Source organism: the organism of the source record quoted next, unplaced genomic scaffold (genome assembly GCF_019419815.1).
Source record: "Pyrus x bretschneideri cultivar Hongxiangsu unplaced genomic scaffold, Pyrus_bretschneideri_v1 Contig57, whole genome shotgun sequence".
Classification (NCBI taxonomy): domain Eukaryota; kingdom Viridiplantae; phylum Streptophyta; class Magnoliopsida; order Rosales; family Rosaceae; genus Pyrus; species Pyrus x bretschneideri.
Window position 1 is genome coordinate 2,167,377 of NW_025999795.1, and position 20,752 is coordinate 2,188,128.

Here is a 20,752-nt window from a genome sequence, read left to right on the forward strand (position 1 = left end):
ACTAAAACATATTGTTAGTCGAGCATAGTATTTCGAATTAAGATTCTCTCACTCCGAATTCATCTCCTCTTTCTTTTCTTTTTATTCGAATAATTACGATTAAGCTAACATTTTGTGTTGAATTTTTTATAAACCAAAAAAAGTGTGAAAGAAATCAGAAAAAGGAGAATTTGAAGTAGCAGAGAAAATCCTACTCCTCTCACACAGAGGGGACGATTGCTTTGAGTTATGCAATCACAACATTTCCTCCTCCTTCGGCCTTTTGGCTATCCGACGGAGCTCACGTTGTATGTCTTCCACTTTTGAGAAGCAAATGACATGCATCGGTCGGCCATGGCGGGTGCGTGCATTGTTAGGCTTGTTTTGTGAATGCGACAAAACGACAAATAGACAGGTGCGATGGCATCACCGTCTCTGCCACGCTAGAGTATTTGATTGTGGGTCCCGCTCATGGCTCTCTTTTAACGTGATGCCCTGGTGACTCGGATTTCAAGTACTAAAAGTTGGAGGCCACCATGTGAAACCCACACCACACCTCTGTTTTTATCTCAGGGAATCTCGACGGCCCCAATCAGATTTGTTTCCTGTTAACGACTTATCCATATTACATGTGACATGCACAAACACAAAACCTGATTTTTGGATTTAATAACGTTAATTAATGGATAAAAAGATTAGATCATATGTTGGCATTACAACCTTGATTAATTTGTAAACCGAAGACAAATGATTGCAACAAAAAACATTCGTTAGTCATCATGAACCGAATATTCACGAGTCAGAAACTATTTCCTCTAATAAAAATGGTAAGGAGACTTAAAAGTGAGACTGATTTTCTATCATTTTATGTTTTAATATTCATTTTATAATGTTGGTATATATATGAACGTTAAATTGTGAGGTTACATAGAGTTAATAAAGAATCTCATTTTGAGAGAGTTTGATTAGCATTTATGTTCCTCTAATCCATTTCGTGTGTAGTTTTCACTTAAGAGGGCATCTCATGAGACATGATCTAACTGTATGATATTAACATGTGCTACATGCATGAAAAAATAGCACACAAATCTTGTGTAATTCTTGTTCACTTGCTTTGGTTGTTCCAGCATTTGCTTGACCTGGTTCAATTTTTTGAGCGAGTGATTTGTGATGTATTTGAAATAGATCACGTGACGTTATTATTTCAAACATACATATTTAATTTTTTACTTAAAATAGCTTAAAAGGCCAACTTTTACGTAACTAAAGCTAACCCTTTGTGCCGCCTTGCACGTTTACAAATACCAGAAATTTATTCTTCCTACAATATGCTTGTGTACCTATTTTATTATGTATTTATATAGTTCATTTACATTTTATAAAACGTGAATAAGCAACTATATAATATGATAACAAAATGATTAACTAAATATCTTATTATCAATTTGTAGGAAACATATATTATATTTATTCCACTTGGTACCATATCCACCAAATCAACTCAAAACTTGTCTAAAATTCTGGTCACGAGCGGTGGCACTTTTATATATAAATTACATAATTAAGTAACATAATAACATTTTAATACACTGTTATTATGGAATATTGAAGGATTATTGATCGTGATCAAGTTGTTCATGAAATGCAACATGCATTGGGATTCTCATCACTGAACAGCTGAGGAGGTGGGATTCTCTCAATCACGTAAAGAGGTTGATAATAGTACTGCATCATTCTTTTCATCTGTTCCTCATCCGTGCCACTATTTACGTAACTGCCACTCATCATCTCTTCCACCTTCTTCCCCTCTTCCTTGTTCTCCTCGCCACCTTTCTCCTCCTCCTTATTATTACTTTCTCCGCCGTCAGCTCCGCCCTCTTCTTTCTTTCCCTCCCCTTCTGCCGGTTTATCCTCTTCTTTTTTCCCTGCATTTTCTTCTTTCTTCTCCTCTTCGGGTTTTGCTTCTTCTGCAGCTGGCTTCTCATCTTCTTTCTTCTCGGGTTCGGGCTCGGGTTGTGGGACTATTCGGGCTTGCTTCTTGGTTCGTCTATACACATACTCTACTAGCTTGTCCCCGTCCATGGTCCCTGTCACCATCACCTTCCCGCTACTATGATCAGTCACAGCACTTTGCACTCCTGCAGTAATTAATTTATCAATTAGTTTAACAGACAATACACCGCGCAAAGAGATTTTCTTTTATCTCAAGCAATCATATATATATTGAAAGCTATCGAAAAACTTGAAAGCTAGTGGATTTTACATACAAAATGAGCTGGATAGATAGCCCCAATTATTGGAAACATAGAAAAGGAGCTTTGTACAATTTTTTGTTTAAGTCGCATCTAAACTATTGGACCACGTCAGACAGGACCCAAAATTTTGTAGTTTTAGGTCAGAATGAACCCTTATGTGGAGAAATTTTTAATTATGACGGGACCATAAGTGGTACACCACGTGTTTTAATAGGAATGGTGGAAAATTTTATTTTTTAAGTTATTAACTTTTTAGCACACATCCCATTATTTGTATAGTGACACGTGATGTATCATCCCGTGTACCGGTCACATTGAAAAGTCTCTCCCTTATTTGAAGTAATATTTTGGCACTTCCCATTTTTATTTGTCATTTCAGAAAATGGCACAATGTGCTATGACATTGTAAACTACACTCTACGCCAAAGTAATTTTTTGAGTAATTTTTCAGTGTGATTAACACTGTCACATGAAGGTGTGATAGTCGTACCACGAATTTAACCCACATTAGTTGTAATTCATACAAAGGGTACAGTTTATAATTCGGTTTAACTCAAATATAAAGAGAAGAAAAAACGAGGATATATACCTCTGAGTTTGAGTATCTTTTTCTTGAGTTGCTCTGCACAGGCCTCACAGTGCATGTTAACTTCGAGTTCTACATTTACAAGTCCACTAACCTGAAGCAATAAGAAACCACCCTTATAAGTTCACTGTTTTAACAAATGTAGTTTAATTTTCTTCAATGTGATTTGATTAATTTTGATTAATAAGGTTTCGGTTGGACCTGTGAGGCAACAACTTCTGGAATAGGTTCACCTTCAGCAGCTGGTAATGGGGACAAGACTTTTGCTTTTCTCTTGGTTTTCTTCATGATTTTATTACACACTGCCTGAGGCTCCACTATTCCCTTTATGGTCACTTCATTTTTAGCCATATCTGTCACAACCCCCTCCACTCCTGCATTTTAAAAAACAAATTGTAATAACCATGCATACCAACTATAAACATAGAGTAAAAATAAAAAATTTCCAACGGGGTGAGACTGTGTAATAGGCTTAAGTTACCGCCAGAGTCCTATCTTTGTCGTAAAGAAGTTCCTCTAGTAAGTGTGAGAGAGAGAGAGAGAGAGAGAGAGAGAGAGAGAGAGAGAGAGAGAGAGAGGTGGGAGAATGAGAGGAAGTACCTCTAATTTTCATGATGGACCTCTCAATCTTCTTTGCACATCCCACACAATGCAAGTCTACTAACAACACGAAGGGAGAAGGAGGCTTTGGCTCTTCCTTTTTCTCCTCTTCTTCTTTCTTTTCCTCTACTTTCTCCTCGGCCTTCTCCTCTGGCTTAGGCTCTGCCTTAGCTTGTTCCTATCCAACGACAAAGAGTTGATAAGCATTACATTTCACAGTTTTACGTGTGTGTAAAAATATTTGTTTTGTGTTTTTGATAACTTATTAATTTCAACTTATATCAAATTGTTATTTGCAGAAACGAGAAACGACATCTTTCGTAAAGAAGCCAAACAGTGTTGTTACAACAAACTCATGCAGATCCATACAAGCCAATTAGAAAACATTAATGCAATCCACTAACCTGCTTAGCCTCTTCACCCATTTGTTATCTTACTGAATTATGAGTATGAACTTTGAGTTCCCCGAAATTGGACAGAAAAATGTAAGAGCAGAAGATAGAGAGAAAGAAGGGGAGAAGGCTAGAAGAGAAGAGGGTGTTAATTTATAAGCCGGTGAGAGGAGTGAGCTGATGGGAGAGTATGATGGATGGACGTTAGAATATAAAGTGAGTGTGTTACTCTACAGCACATGCAAAGCCAATAAATTATACAAAAGGGAGCTCTTAATATAATGTTTCTTTTTGAACTCTTGTTCGAATCTCCATGGCAGAGAAGGTAGAAAAAGAGAAAGGAGATACCAGTGGAGCAGATTTGGCAGATTTATAGAGCAGCAGGGAGAGGTGAATAGATAGAGAGGAGATGGAAAGAAAAAGAATGAGAGGAAAAGATAACCACTTGAAGAAAAAAAAGGATAATAATTCCATGACCCACCGACTGGTGGATTTTTCATGACAAAGGTGGTGAAGTGTACATGTGTAACCGTTTTAGTCTCATTTGGACAACCTGGATACCTTGGTCCTTAAACAACTTATTCAAAGAGCTGAGTAAATTTCACACAAGGAGAATTTTTTATTACAAACTAATTACGCAGTACTATTTTGAAAAAAAATTAACACATGACATAACAGTTATAGGTAATCTGGTACAGCATGATAAATCATTCATTATCACCGTTTGATTGTCTATTTATGTGCTGCTTCACTGATAATCTAAAGCAAGTTGTAGTTCTTATAAGAATATGCAAGGTCACTTAAATTTTCAATGAGAGACATTGCTCCACACCTACACGTGCCCCTCACATATGACGACACTTAAACATGCTTGGACATAAAAATCGCTTAACTTTCTGATTAGAGACAAGCCTCCAGACCTAACATAAGACTCGATGATCGTGCCTTACTTGGGACGATCAAATTAAACAAGTAAATGTATGTACACTATTCTGGGTATCAGCTGTTCTGCATGTTTCATTACTGTAGTTAGACCATATATGATGACCAACTTTCTTGGTGGTCCTAATTAATTTAGCCATTAACTGTAGGAAGAAATAAGAATAAATTAAGCTACGTGCAGATAGAGGAAACGATGATTTAAACTAATCGAAGTGTTTTAAACTCTTAAACAAACCTCCTAATTAAGCAAAGAGAGTTCCAATTTTCATGAATCATACATAACTGAGTTGGGATGTATGAAGCGTGGGGATGCGAAATTTTGCATTCTAAGTTTTCGTGTTATTTCCAAATAAAATATATATATACACACACACGAGCCAGCTATAGTAAAGTTGATCTCACATGGGTTGCCTCCTCCATATCACAAAGCTTAGTCCTCTCTTTAATCTTTGTCAAATTTTCTTTCTTTTGATCGATGTTTCTTCAGGTTATTGAAAACGCTTCTTTCTCTCTTTCTCTTTGCTGAATATTCAAAAAGTTCTCACTTCCATGCACCAAGAGAGTGACGGGCATGGTTATTTCACGACAAACGTTTGAGTGTGATTCTCTATTGTTATATGAAATACAGATTGTTGACGCATATGAGTGAACATGTAATATTTGGAAGCCTGAAAACAACATTACTCCTATTTCACCTAGCAACTTATCAAATGACAGTGATAAATAAGAGGGTTGATATGTCATGGACTTGGAGTATAATATTGATGAATAATATACAATTACATGAGTAAATTTATAATATCACGTAACAAGATCACAACACTCTTAAACATTACACCTATTTCACCATACAACTTTACCAAACTGCAACTAAATGGATATAATTATAGCCTTACGGTAGGTGAAGTGTATATATATATATATATATATATATATATATATATATATATATATATATATATATGAGTTTGGTGCATATAATTATCCATTTTGGTTCATATATCTACTTCTATCAAATCAAATGCCAACCAAGCTTTTGAAATTAAGGAAAGCTGAAAACTGCTGATTCTCCATTCCCTTGTTAGGTTTGTTTTCCCAAAGTTAAATACAGAAACTTTGAAGAAAAAGAAGATATCAATCTTTTCTTTCGCACCAACATTCAGAAAGAGGAGACCCAACTTACCATGCATGCATGGTGGTCACACGTGGTAGTGAGTCAGCAACAGCAACAGCATCAGTAACAGCAACAGAAGTCCCTTCCCAGCGGAAAAGTTTGGTGACTGATTTCACAACTGCTAAAAATAAAGAAACTTTAACGAAAAGCTTCTAGTACTATTTACTTTAACAAAAAAAATAATATTTTTACATTAAAAAATCAATCCTGGTATTATTCACTTTACCTTTTATTTTGTCATTATCGTTAAAACTCAAAATTTTCAAATCATTTTTATTAATTTTCCTTAAAAATAATCAAAAACAAACAAATTTCACCAACCAACAACATAATCTTTCCAGTCTACGGCCTCATGCAGCTCCTTAATTAAAGTTTAATCAGCCAAAAAGAAGGCAGTCCAAATACAATTTAGGTTGACCTCTTTGATTATCTTCTAACCATTATCAATAAAAAGTTGGAAATATTAGGTTACGTAGGGGAGAATGATTTGTCCTCTAAAAAAGTTTATGCATCAATTAGGGAAGAGATTCTGTTTAATCAAAGCACAAAAGTGCGGTCCAATGCATGAATGATGGGCGGTTAGAAGAATCTAGACGATTGCTTGGCTTAGTTAGTAAAGTAATCACAATCAACCACCCAATTATGTTTTTTTTTTTTTTTAATGTCAAAACCACCCAATTATTTTTGGATTGAGTTGTTTCTAGTGCAAAATTCACCTGATCTAATGATCCCATAAACATATAAATATTAGAGCATTATCATTATTTTTAGGAAAAATTTGAAATAGATCCAATTTTTAGTAACTTTTGACTTTTGAAATAGGTCTAATTTTTAGTTACTTTAGACCCATTTCAAAAAACCCCTTTTTTTTAGTTGTATATTTAATAGAGATTTTGAAAGTGTTAAAATTCGATATTCAATTAGAATTTTAAAGAAAATAAAAATTTAGGAGAATTTATTTAGAATTTTAAATGTCTGTAAAAGTGCAGGTGTAATAAATCAGAATTTGATTTTAAATTATTTTAAAAGATATGAATGTTATTGGATTTGGAAAGATTTCATAATGTATTTTGTGCTTTAAAACATTCAATATGCAATTACGAATTGCCCCGATGAATAAGGCCTCCTATCCAACCCAATACATCTTGGGTCAAACCGTCCCCCTCCCCTAGTGTAGATTAGTGTACAAATGCAGTGTCTTCCTTCTACATCCACCAACAAAAGACCTAAAAGTCAGCAAACTTGATTAAACCAAACACCATCTTTAAAATAAATCAAACTTATAATCATGGATCCATGGCAACTGTTTATGGGGATACTTTGGGAGTTTACATGGACTAAGGAATGGTTTTTTAATCCATCTATATGAGCTCAAAGATTGGGAAGGAGAATCAAACCCAGGACTTCGAATGTAAGGTCAAATTCTTAATTAACTAAGCAAGTTACAAACTATTTGCACATTCACATTTCACAAAAGTTATTTCTTTTATGTTATTTATAAATTTCTCCATGACAGTATGCAACCATCAAGGCTTCTCCAATCGCACTTAAATTTCAGCGTGTACAGAATGTTGGTGCTCGTCCAAATAACTCTCCGCCAAGGCAGCGTGTAATGCTGCCCCAATCGGAAGCACATCCTCATCAAGAAAGAAGTAAGGCGAGTGCGGCGAGTGAACTGAACCCACTTCCTCATTTCCAATTCCAATGCTAAGCATGATTCCAGGAATAAACTGCTGATAGAAGGCAAAGTCTTCACCTGCCATCACTTTCTCGCACAACTTCACATTCTCGGGACCAAGCAAAAGTTTTCCAACCCTCTGTGCCTGCATATGCAAGCTTTCATCGTTGACAACAGCAGGCAATGGTGGGTATTCTTCATCTTTCGTGTCAACATATGCGTTACATCTATGCACGGCTGCCTGTCCTTCAATAACCTGCAAGAAATCCCAATTTATGAACCGAATGCTTTACTCGTTTATTTCTTTGTTCTTTCAAAACAAGCTAGTTGATAGTCTACCTATTTACTGATGAGTGATGAAAGAAACATCCGGCATTATTTCTACTAAGTCTAACTGTCTGATGGAACAAGGTTAAAGAACAACGTATGTCGTTTACCTCTTTCAATCGCCTCCTGAGTAAGTACAAGCCTTCAGTTGTAAGACTCCTCAAAGTGCCCCCAAATACAACATACGATGGAATTACATTCGATGCAGTCCCACCTCTAACATAAGTAACAGATAGGACCTTCAGCGCAGAAAACTAGCTGTTAGCAATACGCTGCAGTGGAACCTTTTATGTTATTTTTCCTTCTATATGCGTAGTTCTTTCATACCCAAAACAACTTTAAAGTTTACCAAAATGATAAAACAATGAGGGATCAGTTTGACAGACAATGGAAATTGCGATGAAACTAAAGCTACGATATCACCAGAAAAAAAATAATAATAAAAAAAATCTCTTCTTCTTTTAAAGGCACGTACTTGGCTATGGAGGGGATCAGTTTCTCTTGAGATGAGCTGTTGCAACGCCAAAATTGCAAATGAGGCAGCAAGTATTGGATCAGCAGTATTGTGGGGTTCTGCAGCATGCCCGCCTATCCCGACTATTTTGGCTTCAAACATGGAAACAGCAGCTAAGAGCGGTCCTGCAATCGATGCTACAGTTCCTGTGGGTATTGTATAATCAACATGCATCCCAAATATCGCTTCAGCTTCACCAAGAGCACCTCCTTTTATCATTTTGGAGGCGCCGGCACCTCCCTCCTCACCAGGTTGAAAAAGAAGTCTCACAGTTCCCTTCAACACCACCATATGTAAGAAAGTTTTAGGCAAAATTTTCTCATTGTATCACAATATTGCAATTTTTCATTGCTGAGAATTATGGTCTCAACAGAACGATTGAAACTTTGAACTCAGAATCTCAAATTCGCATTCACTTTGTTGCACGACATAAAACCTCACTGAATTGCTTTTACAAGATAAATATTCTACACTACCCTAATTAACAGGAAAGAGGATTCGAACTTATATGCAACGGGGCAAGAACACTGCCTTGCCAATCGGCATAACCCATGTTCAAAAAGTTATGCTCTCAACAGAAAAATTGAAACTTTTAACTCAGAACCTCAAAATGCACATTCACTTCGCTGCAAAACATAAAACGTAGCTGACCATTTTTATATTCTAAACAATGTACGGAAAGGGGTATTCTACCTTTTCAAAGGTTAAATTGACCTAATCCACATCTGCTAAAACGTAAAACTAACCTTAAGTTTATCTTTTCGTTGACTAAGCAACTTAGCAGCGCCAAGAAGCATGGTGGTGTGAGCATCATGTCCACAGCCGTGCATTTTCCCATCAACCTTACTCTTGTGCTCCCACTCCACAAGCTCCTACACATCACCACCACCACCACAAAATCCACCAAAAGCTAAACCTTAAAATTCACAATAAATTAAAGACAACTTCCTCAGAGAATCAAAACAAAAAAACAAGAAGTTCCCGGATATTACTTGCAACGGCAGGGCGTCCATGTCGGCTCGAAGAGCAACAACGGGGCCCGAACCGGACCCGATTTCTGCAACAATTCCGGTTTGGGCAATTGGGTAGTTGTAAGGGATGCCGAGCCGATCGAGTTCTCTGCGCAGAAGAGCGCTGGTGTTGTGCTCTTGGAATTTGAGTTCTGGGTTTTCATGGATTTGCCTTCTTATGGAGATTAACCAGTTTTTATCCTGCTGGGCTGCGCTCAGAAGCTCTTTTGCGTAGTGGGTTTGATCAGGAGCGCCATGGGGTGTACCAAGAGAAAGAGAAGTGAGTAAGAGTAGTAAAACGAAGAGGAAATTGGCAATCGAACAAGAACGCATATCTGTTTGTTTACGGAATTGCGGAGATGCAAGTCAACAGTTGCAGAACCAGAAGGGGTTGACTACAAGGGAAGGACGGGCACAACGAGCAATTTATATACGGAAACTTTATTATTTATTTTAATGAAAAATTATATTTTTATATTAAAAAATTAATACTGGTATTATTCACTTTATTCGTTATTTTGTCATTTTCGTTAAAGCACAAAGTTTAAGCTATTTTTATTAATTTCCTTTTTACATATTAACTTACAAAGTTTGACGACTGTAGCAAAACAATCACTGTGGTTGGCGGTATCCAAACAAATACAAACGGTCGTACGTGGAAGTTAAAAATGTACATAGTCACATGAGGAAGTTAAAATATACAACACCTCGTGATTGACGTGGAGTTTAAGGGTTTGACAGTGCATCGTATATGTGACATACCATCACAATCACATTTGTCACATTTCAACGTAGGTTAGTTTTTTTCAGTGAATTACATATGTCGATTGCACGAAGGATATAAGTTCACAGAAAAAAGAACAATTTCTGATAAAATTGTTAGCTGCTGTACATAATCACACGAGGACTCTGAACCTATAAAATCTATCCTGTGTTTAGCCTCACAAAATTTAAACAAGCCCCTAAAAAGTGGGGTTTAGGCAGCATGCTAGGCCGCGAAGGGTCTTCCGACGGCTTCAAAACTAATGAAATCCCCATAAGCTATCAAGATTATGAACCAGCATGCAACCACAACTACCCTAAAGAGAAAGGCAAAGGACCACATAGATTGACCGGCGGGAGAGGCCTTAAAGAACAGAGAAGGCACCCTTTTGCCGGTAACAATTCTGCCCTCCGTAGTCAAGTTTGGTCTTGTGGGCACGGTTCCTTTTTCTGGTAGATCAATGTCAGCACTAATAACATCAGTAGCAACAGCACCAATAGGTTTCTTTTTGTTATTGCTTATCTCCTGCAAACAGCGTTAAACTCATTACCAACCCCCGAACATATGTCATCAAATTTCGACATTATTTGTGCTTCACAAACTTCTCACCTCCATGGCTATTGGTTTTATTTCTCTGTCTTCTGGTCTACTGCTGCATTTGAGTTGCAGAAATTTAGTCAAAATCAGTAATCTTCTATTCGCATCACCTTGTGTCACAAAGCTCTCTGCGCTAGTCGGATTTTGTGTTTGGCGAGGCCTAAGCCTGATTTCAGTTCCAGCATCACGACTGATAATTGCATTCAAATGAGCAGCATCGCAATTGATCATTGCATTCAAATGATTGCTTGTTACCTGAGACCTTGAGGATTGGCCTGCAGCAAAAACCAAATGGAGAAGCATTCCGTTAATAACATTCATCTAGAACACCATCCACATATCTCTTACACTCATCCATGTTAATACTAAAAAAGACTTACCATAATTTTCTGGAATTGACATCAACGGTGATGGACCATTTCTGTCAATATTCCCCTCAGGCTGAACAGGATTTTGAAGCTCTGGCTCGAACTGTATGAAATGAGATCAGCGAAACTTTAATTTTCTAGAGAAACATATTTAAAAGAACATGACACAGAATGCTGCAGATATGTACAACTGCAAGTTGGGAGGCAAGCCTTAAGAATACGATTTTTACTTGAAGTTAAAATGTAACATGAAATCTTCTACTCACCGGTAATTCAGCTGCTCTTCCATCAACATCAATCTGCTCCCCTGAACTGTTGAAAATTGAGCTCAAGAACTCACATACATATGTGTCTTGGTCATCAGGGGGGCTAAAGTCATTCCTGCCATAGTAACCGAGCTCTGCGTGCATCTGCGAGTGCAATGGAGAAAAAAGTGGCTCTTGTGGGTGATCATAAAACATGTTTAATTCCCCCAGCGGCATATGCAGTTGATCTTCTGCATCATAACCACTACAGTTGTTGCTAGGGAACTCAATAGGTGGTAGAGGCGGTAGAGTGTCTGATCCCATCGCATTACAATTATCAGCAGAGGTGCATTCGACTTTGGTAAGAGGCCTTTCATCTTGCCTTTCAAGAGATGGTGATGTTGGAAGCGGTGCATGATCAGACTGTACGTCTTGAGGAGAAGATAGGGCAGCGGTGGAGGATGAAACAGTAGGTTCCGCTTCATCGAAGTTTGAATCTTCGATAGTCTCATCTTGTTTTTTAAACAGGCGACAAAGGACAAAGGAACTCTGCATAATAACATGGACATAACATCTGATTAGTAATTGAAAGTTTAGTCATTTTATATTGCCAGTCAGTGATCTGAGCATATGTGTTTCGGAGGCCTACGAAAATGCAATATACAAACGCGCACGCAGACCAATTAAATAACTTGAATTGAAAAACATAACTTATTTCCATGCAAAGAGACTCTATTGAAGATTGAGATTTATCACTTTCTCAATAACACTTGGTAACTATGTCATACATACGAAGAAAAAAAAAAAAACCCCTTCCTAATTACCAAGAAATGAACATCATTTTTTCTATCAGTTAAGATAAGACATCCAATCCATCCATTTTACTCAAACCAGTTATACGATATTTCACTAAAACTAAAACTCCACTAAGTAATAGAGTTTGACTAAATTATACACACACTTAAACCGATTGCACAAACCACGAATTTTCAAGACTTTGGTGTCCAAATGTGCTCATAGAATCAATTAAATATCATAAACTAAGTAATCAGACAACTAGGAAGTAAGAAGCAAAATAAAAGTTGAAGAGAAAACCGACCTGGCCTGGATTTGTGCCATCAAGCTCCTTCTGTGTCGTACGATACTCGTGCATAACCCAATTCGTCCTCTTACCCTTGGGAGCACGCCCGGTATGGAAGACCAATGTCTTTTTCATTCCAATCAAGATTTTGTCCGACTTGATTTGACGATCTTTTCCAGTGGCCTTCCAATACCCTTTAATTGTAGCCCTGTTCAACCTGTGCCCATTTGGGTACTTTCTGTCCTGTGGACAGAAGAAGAACCACTCCGGATCGGTTGTCTGTATCACTGATAAACCTGCAGCACAACATAAACATAACATTGAGCAAAAATATACAAAACTGAAAACCCCAAAAATATGTAATTGGTGAGAAAAACAAGTTGTTGCCACCAAAAGTTGATAATTTTCCCCAAGTTACACCAATTCATCAAATTCCCTGCCTAATTACAACCCAATAAGACATTAATGGATTGTTTTTACGACAAGCCGATAATCATGAGCAAAGTTTAAGCATTTTTTTACCACATTCTATCAAAAAACCCCAACAGAAAGAGTACATATTGTTAAAAAGTCACTGATAAATCTGCAGCATAAATAAGCTTAAACATTGAGCAGAAACAAAACCCAAAAATTGAAGACCCTCAAGTTAGATAATTGGTGAGAAAATCAAGAACTTGCTGCTACAAAAAGTTCATAACTTTCCCAAAGTTTCAATAATCCAACAAAATCCCAGCTTAATTACAACGAAATGGAAACTAAATAGTGAATTTAACAACTAAATAACACACTAATGGAGAGCTAAGAGATTATCAGAAAAATGTGAAAAGAAAGACAATTTAATACCAGGCAAATCCCAGGGCTCCCATTTGCAAACATCAATCTCACGAATAACAGCCACTTGTCCATGATTGCCATTGATTTTCGACCTCAAATAATAATCGATCAACTCCTCGTCCGTTGGCCGAAATCTGAACCCCAGTGGCAGACTATCCATCGACAGCGTCTCCATATCCGCCACCAGCATTCACCGCAACTCTAGAGAGAGAAACAGAGAGACAGAGAGAGTGAACAAAAACCAAAAAATCTAGCTTTTTTCAAGAACCTAAAACTTTTTACCAGAAACCCAAAAGAAAAACCGAGGAATCGGACAGATTATCGAATTCGGAATGGAGATTTTGGTGTTCTGATATCAGATGTGGACCACCTTTCTCTCTCTAGATTTTTTTTTCTTTCAGCAGAGAGTAAAGAAGAAAGGTGAGAGACTACTGAGAGACGAGAGAGAGAGAGACAGAGACACAGTTTATATATATTTACCGAGTCTACCAACCCGCGTTTAAATTCCACGTAATACCGCGTCCGAGAAAACTAACAGGGGTATTTAATGCCTCATAATTTCGAAAGTGCCATTGTTCGTATGTAATAAGTGGTGCCTGAACAGAGAGCGTTTAGGTAGGAGAAGTGATTTTGAGTGATAGTAGGGGTATTATGGATAATTTACAAAGCGTTGCGACGAAGGTATCGCGGGAGGATTGTGCATGGAAGCCCGGTCCCGCTACGAAATTGCTATGAACTTTACCCTAATTTTTCATATATTTATTTTTGTATTTAACAATTTAATTGTTCTTATGTATAACAAAACTAAATAATATTTAAAATAAATTAAGTTTGGTGGCCTGAGAAATGACAAAAGAGACTGATGGGGACTAGATGAACACGGCCATTGTCGATGGATTTGTGATGCACTGATAGTGAGATGATACTTTGTCGTTAAGGAAGTTAGTATACATGATTTCTTTTACAATGTGCGGAATTACATTTTGAGAATGTGAATTATTTTCCGGTGTAGTGCGTTTTTTGATATGGTATAGTATTTGATTATCGTTTGGACAACATTTATTGTTATTTACGTATGAATTTACTTAAACTGGTAACATAACACGCGAGACCATTATGTGCGAAATATTTTTCCTTATTTTCTAAGCGGTAATTTTTTACTAGTAAATAGATGTAACCAAGTATATTATGGTCTACTAATACCTTTTTTACTTGTAAATGAGAGATTTTTAAGTTGAAATCGTGTGGATGACGAGTTTGAAATAATTTAGTATAAATATATCGTTGCATCAAAACAAGAAAAAATGAATGTACCACCCTCGAGTTCGGTTTTCCTATGGATATTTTATGTGCTAATAGTGTATTTGTGTAAAATTCAAGTTGTATTTATTTTTTATGTTGGATATTGGGAAAATATGAAGTTTAAGTTTAATGTATTAATTATATAGATAAAATAGAAGTGATAGAGACGCCATTGGCATTTATTTATGTCGAATATTATATGTTATCTTCATAAACAAACAAATTTCCAGGCAAAGAACTATCAAATTCCACGATATTTACAATGAACATCGTTTGGGAAGGTTGTTGGAAAAACCCTGAAGTTCGTGGTATATTCACATAGGTCATCTAGAGTTTTGGGAGTTTTCTTTAAAGGGACCGACCAGTAGTTTCGTTGTGGCATTCTATCTTTTGAGAGTCCGAGAAGATTCTAAAAGGTATTTCAATATTTCCTTGACTACCATCATGTGATAATACCAAAAATTAAACCCAGGACAATACCGTGTAAAATACGGCCTAGAACTTTAGTTATGCTTGTATGTCAATATTGGTGCGGGAATATTGAACTTTAAACTTTTCATAAGATTAAAGTAATCTTATTATGTATATTCACCCAACTTTTGTTTGTTTTTCCTTTTTCGGTTAGGATTTCATTTTATTCCACAACTATATTTCATGTATATTATTATTATTTACTGACAATGTGAACACAAAGAAAAGTGATTTGAAAAGGCTTATTAATTAATTAGCATGTGCACGAGTATTGAAGAAATCACTTGCGAATCTTTTCCATTGTGCTATGTGCAACAGGGTTCGTAAACAACAATGTTAGAGAGATTGTACTTTTGTATCATATTGGATTCCGTCATATAAGATAATTGTGTACCCATCATATGCGATGATTGTTACATACAATTAATATTTAGTGAGATGAATTTATATATTGACGTGTACACATTCTTTGTCATATCAGATAATACACATGTATTACAAAGCATTTTGCTTATTGGTATCCAGTATTTACTATTTATAAATCCACACACATATCATTTTGTCTATATGATCGGTTTCGTTGATATTTGGTTTTGGCTTAGTTCCTCCGCTTTTTTTTTTCTTCATTTAATTTCTTTTATATTTCTTAAAAAAAAAATGGTGGAGGAGGGATGGACGGAGAGTTTTTGGTGTAATGATCCACCAACACGAGAGAGAGAGAATAAGTATCTCGCACACGACTATTGTCGAAAAATTAGTCTCACTTAATCTTTCTCCATTGAATTTATATAAATACGTACACACATATATATACCACGATAAAAAGCCAAAAAAAGGTATTGAAATTAATATTTAAGTTCGATAGCTACGTATCATCTTTATCATTTGACCAAAAAGTAGGGGGATCTTCGAAGTAAACTTTGTGTTGTTTTATAGCTTGATACATCATACAAGAAAACAAAAGAGAAACTTGTTGAGATTAGGGTTGGCAACAACTGTTACTTGTTTCCCTAATTAAAACTTTCGTTATATGCTTTGTTAATCGCAAGTAATGGTTCCTGGAATCATAGTCCAAAACAAGACGTTTTGAATTTGAGTTTAGAGGGAGTAGCATATTATTTTAGCCAACTCGACTAAGTCTATACTAAAAAAGGTCACAAACAATAAGGTTGAACGATTAATCCACACTTATTTTATGATTGTCATGCAGACATGGGTTCAGCCAGTTGGTTATGACATTTCTAACTTGAGTTTAGAGAGAGTAGCGTATTGCTTTAGCCAACTAGACTAAGCCTATACTAAAGGTCACTAATGATAAAGTCAAACAATTAATCTACCTTTATTTTATGATTATCATGCAGACGTTAGTTCGGTTAATTAGTTATTACGGTGTATTCACCTCATTGCACTTGAGCTTGAATCCCTCTTCGTGTTAAAGTAGGTTAGAGTAACACTATATCAGAACATTAGAAAAAGTTAGCTACAAAAGGGCTTCTAATTTGGTCCATCTCACCATTGCTACAAAATTACAAGTAGGGGATAGCTGCAAGCCTACATATATATGCACAGACAGCTATAGAACTCTATAGGATTTTTACACATGCACAGCAGCTATACATCTCTTTCTTCCTTCTTAGCTTCCTTCTTTTTTTCACCACATCAATGGGCACAATGGAAAGGCCCAAATGTGTAATCCGGAAGCTAGTTAGGTTATTCGGTTGCAAACTTTTAGATCAAAGGCCAGTTTCCTGATGTTTGCCCGCTTGGATACGAAAGATTGAGCTTCGAACAGGCACAGTTAAAAAGGAGGAATGCCGATCGAAGTTCTTTTCACTCTCTTTGCTGAAGAAAACTGGTTTACATCCATTCCGCACGGTCTGGCTGTAACCCTTGACCATTTCCCGTTTACAAGTTTTTGGTTCCTTATGTAACAAAGTCTCAAACCAATGTTCTTCTGAGCTTGCGGTTGTCAGGGAACCATCTGAGAGCAAGGCATTCTTATTGGTGAGAAAACCACTGTGAGTCGTGCATGATCGGAAAGAGAGTAATCTTCGGGCCACGTTCCTTTCTCCACTTCAGGAGGGAAGAGCACCGCGTTTTTGACACTGAAACCAATTGTTTGTTCCTGAATACCCTTGGAATCACTGTCACAGTCGCTACCGCTTTCATCCTTCTGCTCTGACCCCGTAGGATACCAAATTCGCTGCTGCAATGCCATTAGTAGTAACATAAACGTCATAAAACTGTCTAATGGTGCCAGAAAATAGATGAAAGTTTAAACGGCGAAGTTTTCTAAACCAAATAGCAGGGGTAAAAATCCACAAGCGCGAACAACCTACGCCCACTGACACCAGAAGGCAAAAGCATTTTCCTACATAAAAGCTTAAACTCCCTGTACTACTAATCAATCTCCGTGGTGTATATTAGACTAATAACAATGAGAAATAGTTGGTGAAAATAACTTACCTGAAATTCTATATAATCAAGAAGGCCGTTCCCATCTATGTCTGCTTGAACCCACAAATCCTTTGTCTCTTCGAGGCTAAGTCCATGGCAATGACCCGTCATATTAAGCTGTATAACATAGCAATTAACCAATTAGAAAAGTTATTAACAGGCAAAGATTCAGAACAAGACAAAAGATAAGGAGAAAATCTTAGTTTTAACTGAGATCGAACCTGTCGAAGTGCTTCACAGAAACCTGAAGAGGTTATGTAATCACCAGGATTATCAGCCTTTAGAAAGGCAAAGGCATCAGCCTCTGTCAGTGAAGCTCTTCGTAGTTGGTACTGAATTGTGAAAATTTATCCCATTAGAAACAGAACGGACAGCAATGTGACTGAAAAAAGTATACAGGCAATGAACATGTATTGCTGACCTTGAACATGCCAAATACTGCTTCGGTCCAACTAGTTTTTAGTAGCTTACGGTATCTATCAGGATTGAGAAGCCATATAAAATCAACGCCGCATATGTTTCCCAGATGGTTTCTGTGGCTAACCCACTGCATACAAAAATATGAAATACATGAGTTACAGGCATACAGAAACGAAATTGTAGGTGTAAAGTTGAAGATACTGACCTTATGTGCATCTGCATCGGTGTAATGATGAGCAGTATCATAAGAAGATACAAACCCCTGGGACCGAAGAAACTTGTAAACATGTCCACTTTTGCTTCCATTCCAGTCACTGAAGAAAGAACAGATTGAAACAAAATATTACAAATGGCTGCAATTTGAAAACTAGGGAAAAAAAAAATCCAAAATGTAAGGCATTAGAAATACCCGCAGAGTATAATCGGCATGGGATTAAGCTTGTTATCTTTCTGATAAGATTCTACATGTTGAAGGATTTTGTAGACCTACAATGAGAAACCGACAAAATGTTATCTCTAAGAAAATGTTATCGGTGTGTAGATACAAAGGAAGAGTATGAAATCGAGAATGAAGCTACCTGATGCAGTCGAACTAAACACAAACTCGAGTCATGAGGAAATAACAAGTGGGTGTTCACAATGAGAATTTCCTGCCGAATATCATTGTTTCGAAACTGCGAAATTGGGGTGGCTAATTCCACATGTAACAACTGAGCAACACGATCACCACAATCATTGAAGTGCAACTCTACATAGTTTACAACTCTAAAGTAGTCTTTATGCACTGCGGTCAGCAAACCTGAAACACCAGCAGAAAGAGAAACAACTCATGATGACAATGTTTAATGTGTCTATAAAAACAGTATAAGCAGTTTCCATCCTATACCCCAACAAAACAGATTCTTCGTTCCATTCAAAATCGCAAAATTAACTTATTTCGTTAGTCTTTCCCCATCTCCCCATTTCTTTCTTATTCGTTTTCTCGAATCTAGGATTAAAGGAATTGATGACGGTACCATCGCCACGGTTGTTGGTTCGTCCTAGTTTGAGACTGATATAACCGGCATCCCCAAGTCTCTTCTCGTAAATGTTAACAAGCTCTTCGTTGCTGACCCAGAACTCCTGTGCCAACCAGAGAGAGGTATAAACACCACAAAAAAATGTGTAGCAACTCCAACTCCCATCCCTAATGCTTTCAAAATGTTGTAAGAAATGCAAACCTGCAGACAAATGATGGACGATCTCTCAGCCAACAAACAATCCAATATCCTTTGATTCCTGGCCAGCCAATAGGCTCTGTAATTGCTTTCCCGACAATCGGGGTCCTGAACATCACAAGGGAGAAGCTTAAGATTAACAAACTCCATTACCAAATGGTAGAAAAATAGGATCAAACTTCCAAGGTTTACCATAAAATTCAAAAACTAAGATTTCCCATGAGAAAGAATCGGCTACAAAATCAAAAGGCATAAGCTTTTGACCAAATAAATGAAAAATGAAGAGAGAGAGATGCTAACGTCATGGTTGAGGCGCTTGTAAATTGGAGCGAGGATGTTGAAAGTGGTGCAGGTAATGCAGGGCTGTTGGTGGTGGCCGTCTCGTTTGGAAGACGCAATTGCGTAGCTTCCAATTCTCGAAATCCTTCCCTTCGTCTTCGTCATCGTCATCGTCTTATTATTCTCTCAACTTTCCCACCAATAAATAAACATGTACAAATCTCGCCGCAGCAGACAGAGGAGGCAGAGCAACCCACAATATCAAAAAATGCAAAACAACTGCCCGCTGCCTTTTGCCGGAAACAAGGGCCCAAAACAATGGGCACAACAAAAAAACAAAACCGCTTTTTCTTGACGTCGATTGGATTGAAAGAAAATGACCGGGCTCTCGAAAAGATGCGCTAGCGTTCGGGACAAGGAAGACGAGTAGGAGGGAGAAATTAACGGATTTACAGGTAGTGGGGGAGTGATCCTCGGACTCAAAGACCACCACCACAGCCACCTCGGATTACCACAACCACCTCGGATTACTTGTCGTGGGTTGAGCTTAAGGGACAACCTCATATATGTTGTCTTTGTGAAAGCGTCAGTTATGTAGTACAAACAATGTGTGTATGTATTTTGTGATGTGTCTCTGAGAATATACTTAGAGTTGGAGGAGGAGGAGGAGGACGGCCATGGATGGGGGGCTAAAAAAGCATGTATCTTTTGGGGGATTCGATTTCCACCCTCCAAAAATAAATACCTTTGTGCGCATTATTCGCGTTTTGCAATTTGATCCCCGAAGGATCCCAGAAGGTTCTTTCTTTTTGCTTGTAACCAACGCGACCTCTTCCCTCCTGCCTCTTTTGCTTGCCCTCTTCCTCAAGTTCCAATTATTTTCTTGGAGAAATGTTAAAGGAGATTTGTTTAAAGTGAGTTTTTTTTTTTTTTTTGACATTATGTCATTTTATAGTTTAACTTTGATTTTTGTGCTAACATTATAAAATAATGTATTAAAAACATAAAGTTATAAAGACGTCATGGAAAGTTCCACGTAATTTCCTTAGCCCTTCTCTTTAATTTTTTTGAAAAATGTGACACTAGAAAATTTAATATTAATTATTTTCGTTTTTGGGTCTATGAAAGTTCTGGGAAATTATAAAATAGTTTATAAAATGATATGCATTCGGGTGTATCAATTAAAGATTTTTTAAAGAGTACGAGTCCAAGTGTATTATCAATATTTTTTATAAAATGAATGATTTGATGGATGTAGGAA

General features: G+C 37.0%; 4 protein-coding genes across 4 annotated transcripts; all 4 read right to left on the bottom strand.

Moving 5' to 3' along the window:
• Window positions 1-1,397: 1,397 nt before the first annotated feature.
• On the bottom strand, window positions 1,398-4,296 carry LOC103943345 (heavy metal-associated isoprenylated plant protein 9). The gene is made up of 5 exons (XM_009353625.3): window positions 3,825-4,296; window positions 3,421-3,598; window positions 3,022-3,194; window positions 2,824-2,914; window positions 1,398-2,117 (listed from the first exon to the last, which is right to left on the bottom strand). The coding sequence occupies exons 1-5, from the start codon at window positions 3,843-3,845 to the stop codon at window positions 1,615-1,617; spliced, it is 966 nt and encodes a 321-aa protein (XP_009351900.1). The 5' UTR covers window positions 3,846-4,296; the 3' UTR covers window positions 1,398-1,614.
• Window positions 4,297-7,332: 3,036 nt separating this feature from the next.
• On the bottom strand, window positions 7,333-9,855 carry LOC103943344 (IAA-amino acid hydrolase ILR1-like 5). The gene is made up of 5 exons (XM_009353624.3): window positions 9,440-9,855; window positions 9,194-9,319; window positions 8,409-8,723; window positions 8,044-8,172; window positions 7,333-7,862 (listed from the first exon to the last, which is right to left on the bottom strand). The coding sequence occupies exons 1-5, from the start codon at window positions 9,788-9,790 to the stop codon at window positions 7,476-7,478; spliced, it is 1,308 nt and encodes a 435-aa protein (XP_009351899.2). The 5' UTR covers window positions 9,791-9,855; the 3' UTR covers window positions 7,333-7,475.
• Window positions 9,856-10,298: 443 nt separating this feature from the next.
• LOC103943342 (NAC domain-containing protein 91) lies at window positions 10,299-13,794 on the bottom strand. The gene is made up of 6 exons (XM_009353623.3): window positions 13,355-13,794; window positions 12,530-12,807; window positions 11,452-11,979; window positions 11,198-11,288; window positions 10,830-11,092; window positions 10,299-10,745 (listed from the first exon to the last, which is right to left on the bottom strand). The coding sequence occupies exons 1-6, from the start codon at window positions 13,533-13,535 to the stop codon at window positions 10,446-10,448; spliced, it is 1,641 nt and encodes a 546-aa protein (XP_009351898.1). The 5' UTR covers window positions 13,536-13,794; the 3' UTR covers window positions 10,299-10,445.
• A 3,292-nt stretch (window positions 13,795-17,086) lies between these two features.
• On the bottom strand, window positions 17,087-20,353 carry LOC103943341 (uncharacterized calcium-binding protein At1g02270). The gene is made up of 10 exons (XM_009353622.3): window positions 19,513-20,353; window positions 19,216-19,320; window positions 19,012-19,117; window positions 18,574-18,794; window positions 18,405-18,481; window positions 18,201-18,309; window positions 17,997-18,122; window positions 17,797-17,907; window positions 17,585-17,692; window positions 17,087-17,324 (listed from the first exon to the last, which is right to left on the bottom strand). The coding sequence occupies exons 1-10, from the start codon at window positions 19,660-19,662 to the stop codon at window positions 17,088-17,090; spliced, it is 1,350 nt and encodes a 449-aa protein (XP_009351897.1). The 5' UTR covers window positions 19,663-20,353; the 3' UTR covers window position 17,087.
• Between the last annotated feature and the right edge of the window lie 399 nt (window positions 20,354-20,752).

Excerpts from the sequence above, each read along its gene's own strand:
- LOC103943344 (XM_009353624.3), bottom strand. The coding sequence starts at position 9,790 with ATGCGTTCTTGTTCGATTGCCAATTTCCTCTTCGTTTTACTACTCTTA. Across the intron at positions 9,320-9,439 it reads TGGACGCCCTGCCGTTGCAA|GAGCTTGTGGAGTGGGAGCA; the intron begins GTAATATCCGGG and ends GGTGATGTGTAG. Across the intron at positions 8,173-8,408 it reads CTGATCCCCTCCATAGCCAA|GTCCTATCTGTTACTTATGT; the intron begins GTACGTGCCTTT and ends TCTGCGCTGAAG.
- LOC103943342 (XM_009353623.3), bottom strand. The coding sequence starts at position 13,535 with ATGCTGGTGGCGGATATGGAGACGCTGTCGATGGATAGTCTGCCACTG. Across the intron at positions 11,093-11,197 it reads GTCAATTCCAGAAAATTATG|GCCAATCCTCAAGGTCTCAG; the intron begins GTAAGTCTTTTT and ends TTTTTGCTGCAG. Across the intron at positions 10,746-10,829 it reads TAAAACCAATAGCCATGGAG|GAGATAAGCAATAACAAAAA; the intron begins GTGAGAAGTTTG and ends CGCTGTTTGCAG.
- LOC103943341 (XM_009353622.3), bottom strand. The coding sequence starts at position 19,662 with ATGACGATGACGAAGACGAAGGGAAGGATTTCGAGAATTGGAAGCTAC. Across the intron at positions 18,482-18,573 it reads GTTTAGTTCGACTGCATCAG|GTCTACAAAATCCTTCAACA; the intron begins GTAGCTTCATTC and ends TTCTCATTGTAG. Across the intron at positions 18,123-18,200 it reads CCGATGCAGATGCACATAAG|TGGGTTAGCCACAGAAACCA; the intron begins GTCAGTATCTTC and ends TTTTGTATGCAG.
- LOC103943345 (XM_009353625.3), bottom strand. The coding sequence starts at position 3,845 with ATGGGTGAAGAGGCTAAGCAG. Across the intron at positions 3,599-3,824 it reads TGGGTGAAGAGGCTAAGCAG|GAACAAGCTAAGGCAGAGCC; the intron begins GTTAGTGGATTG and ends GTCGTTGGATAG. Across the intron at positions 2,915-3,021 it reads CAGAAGTTGTTGCCTCACAG|GTTAGTGGACTTGTAAATGT; the intron begins GTCCAACCGAAA and ends TTATTGCTTCAG.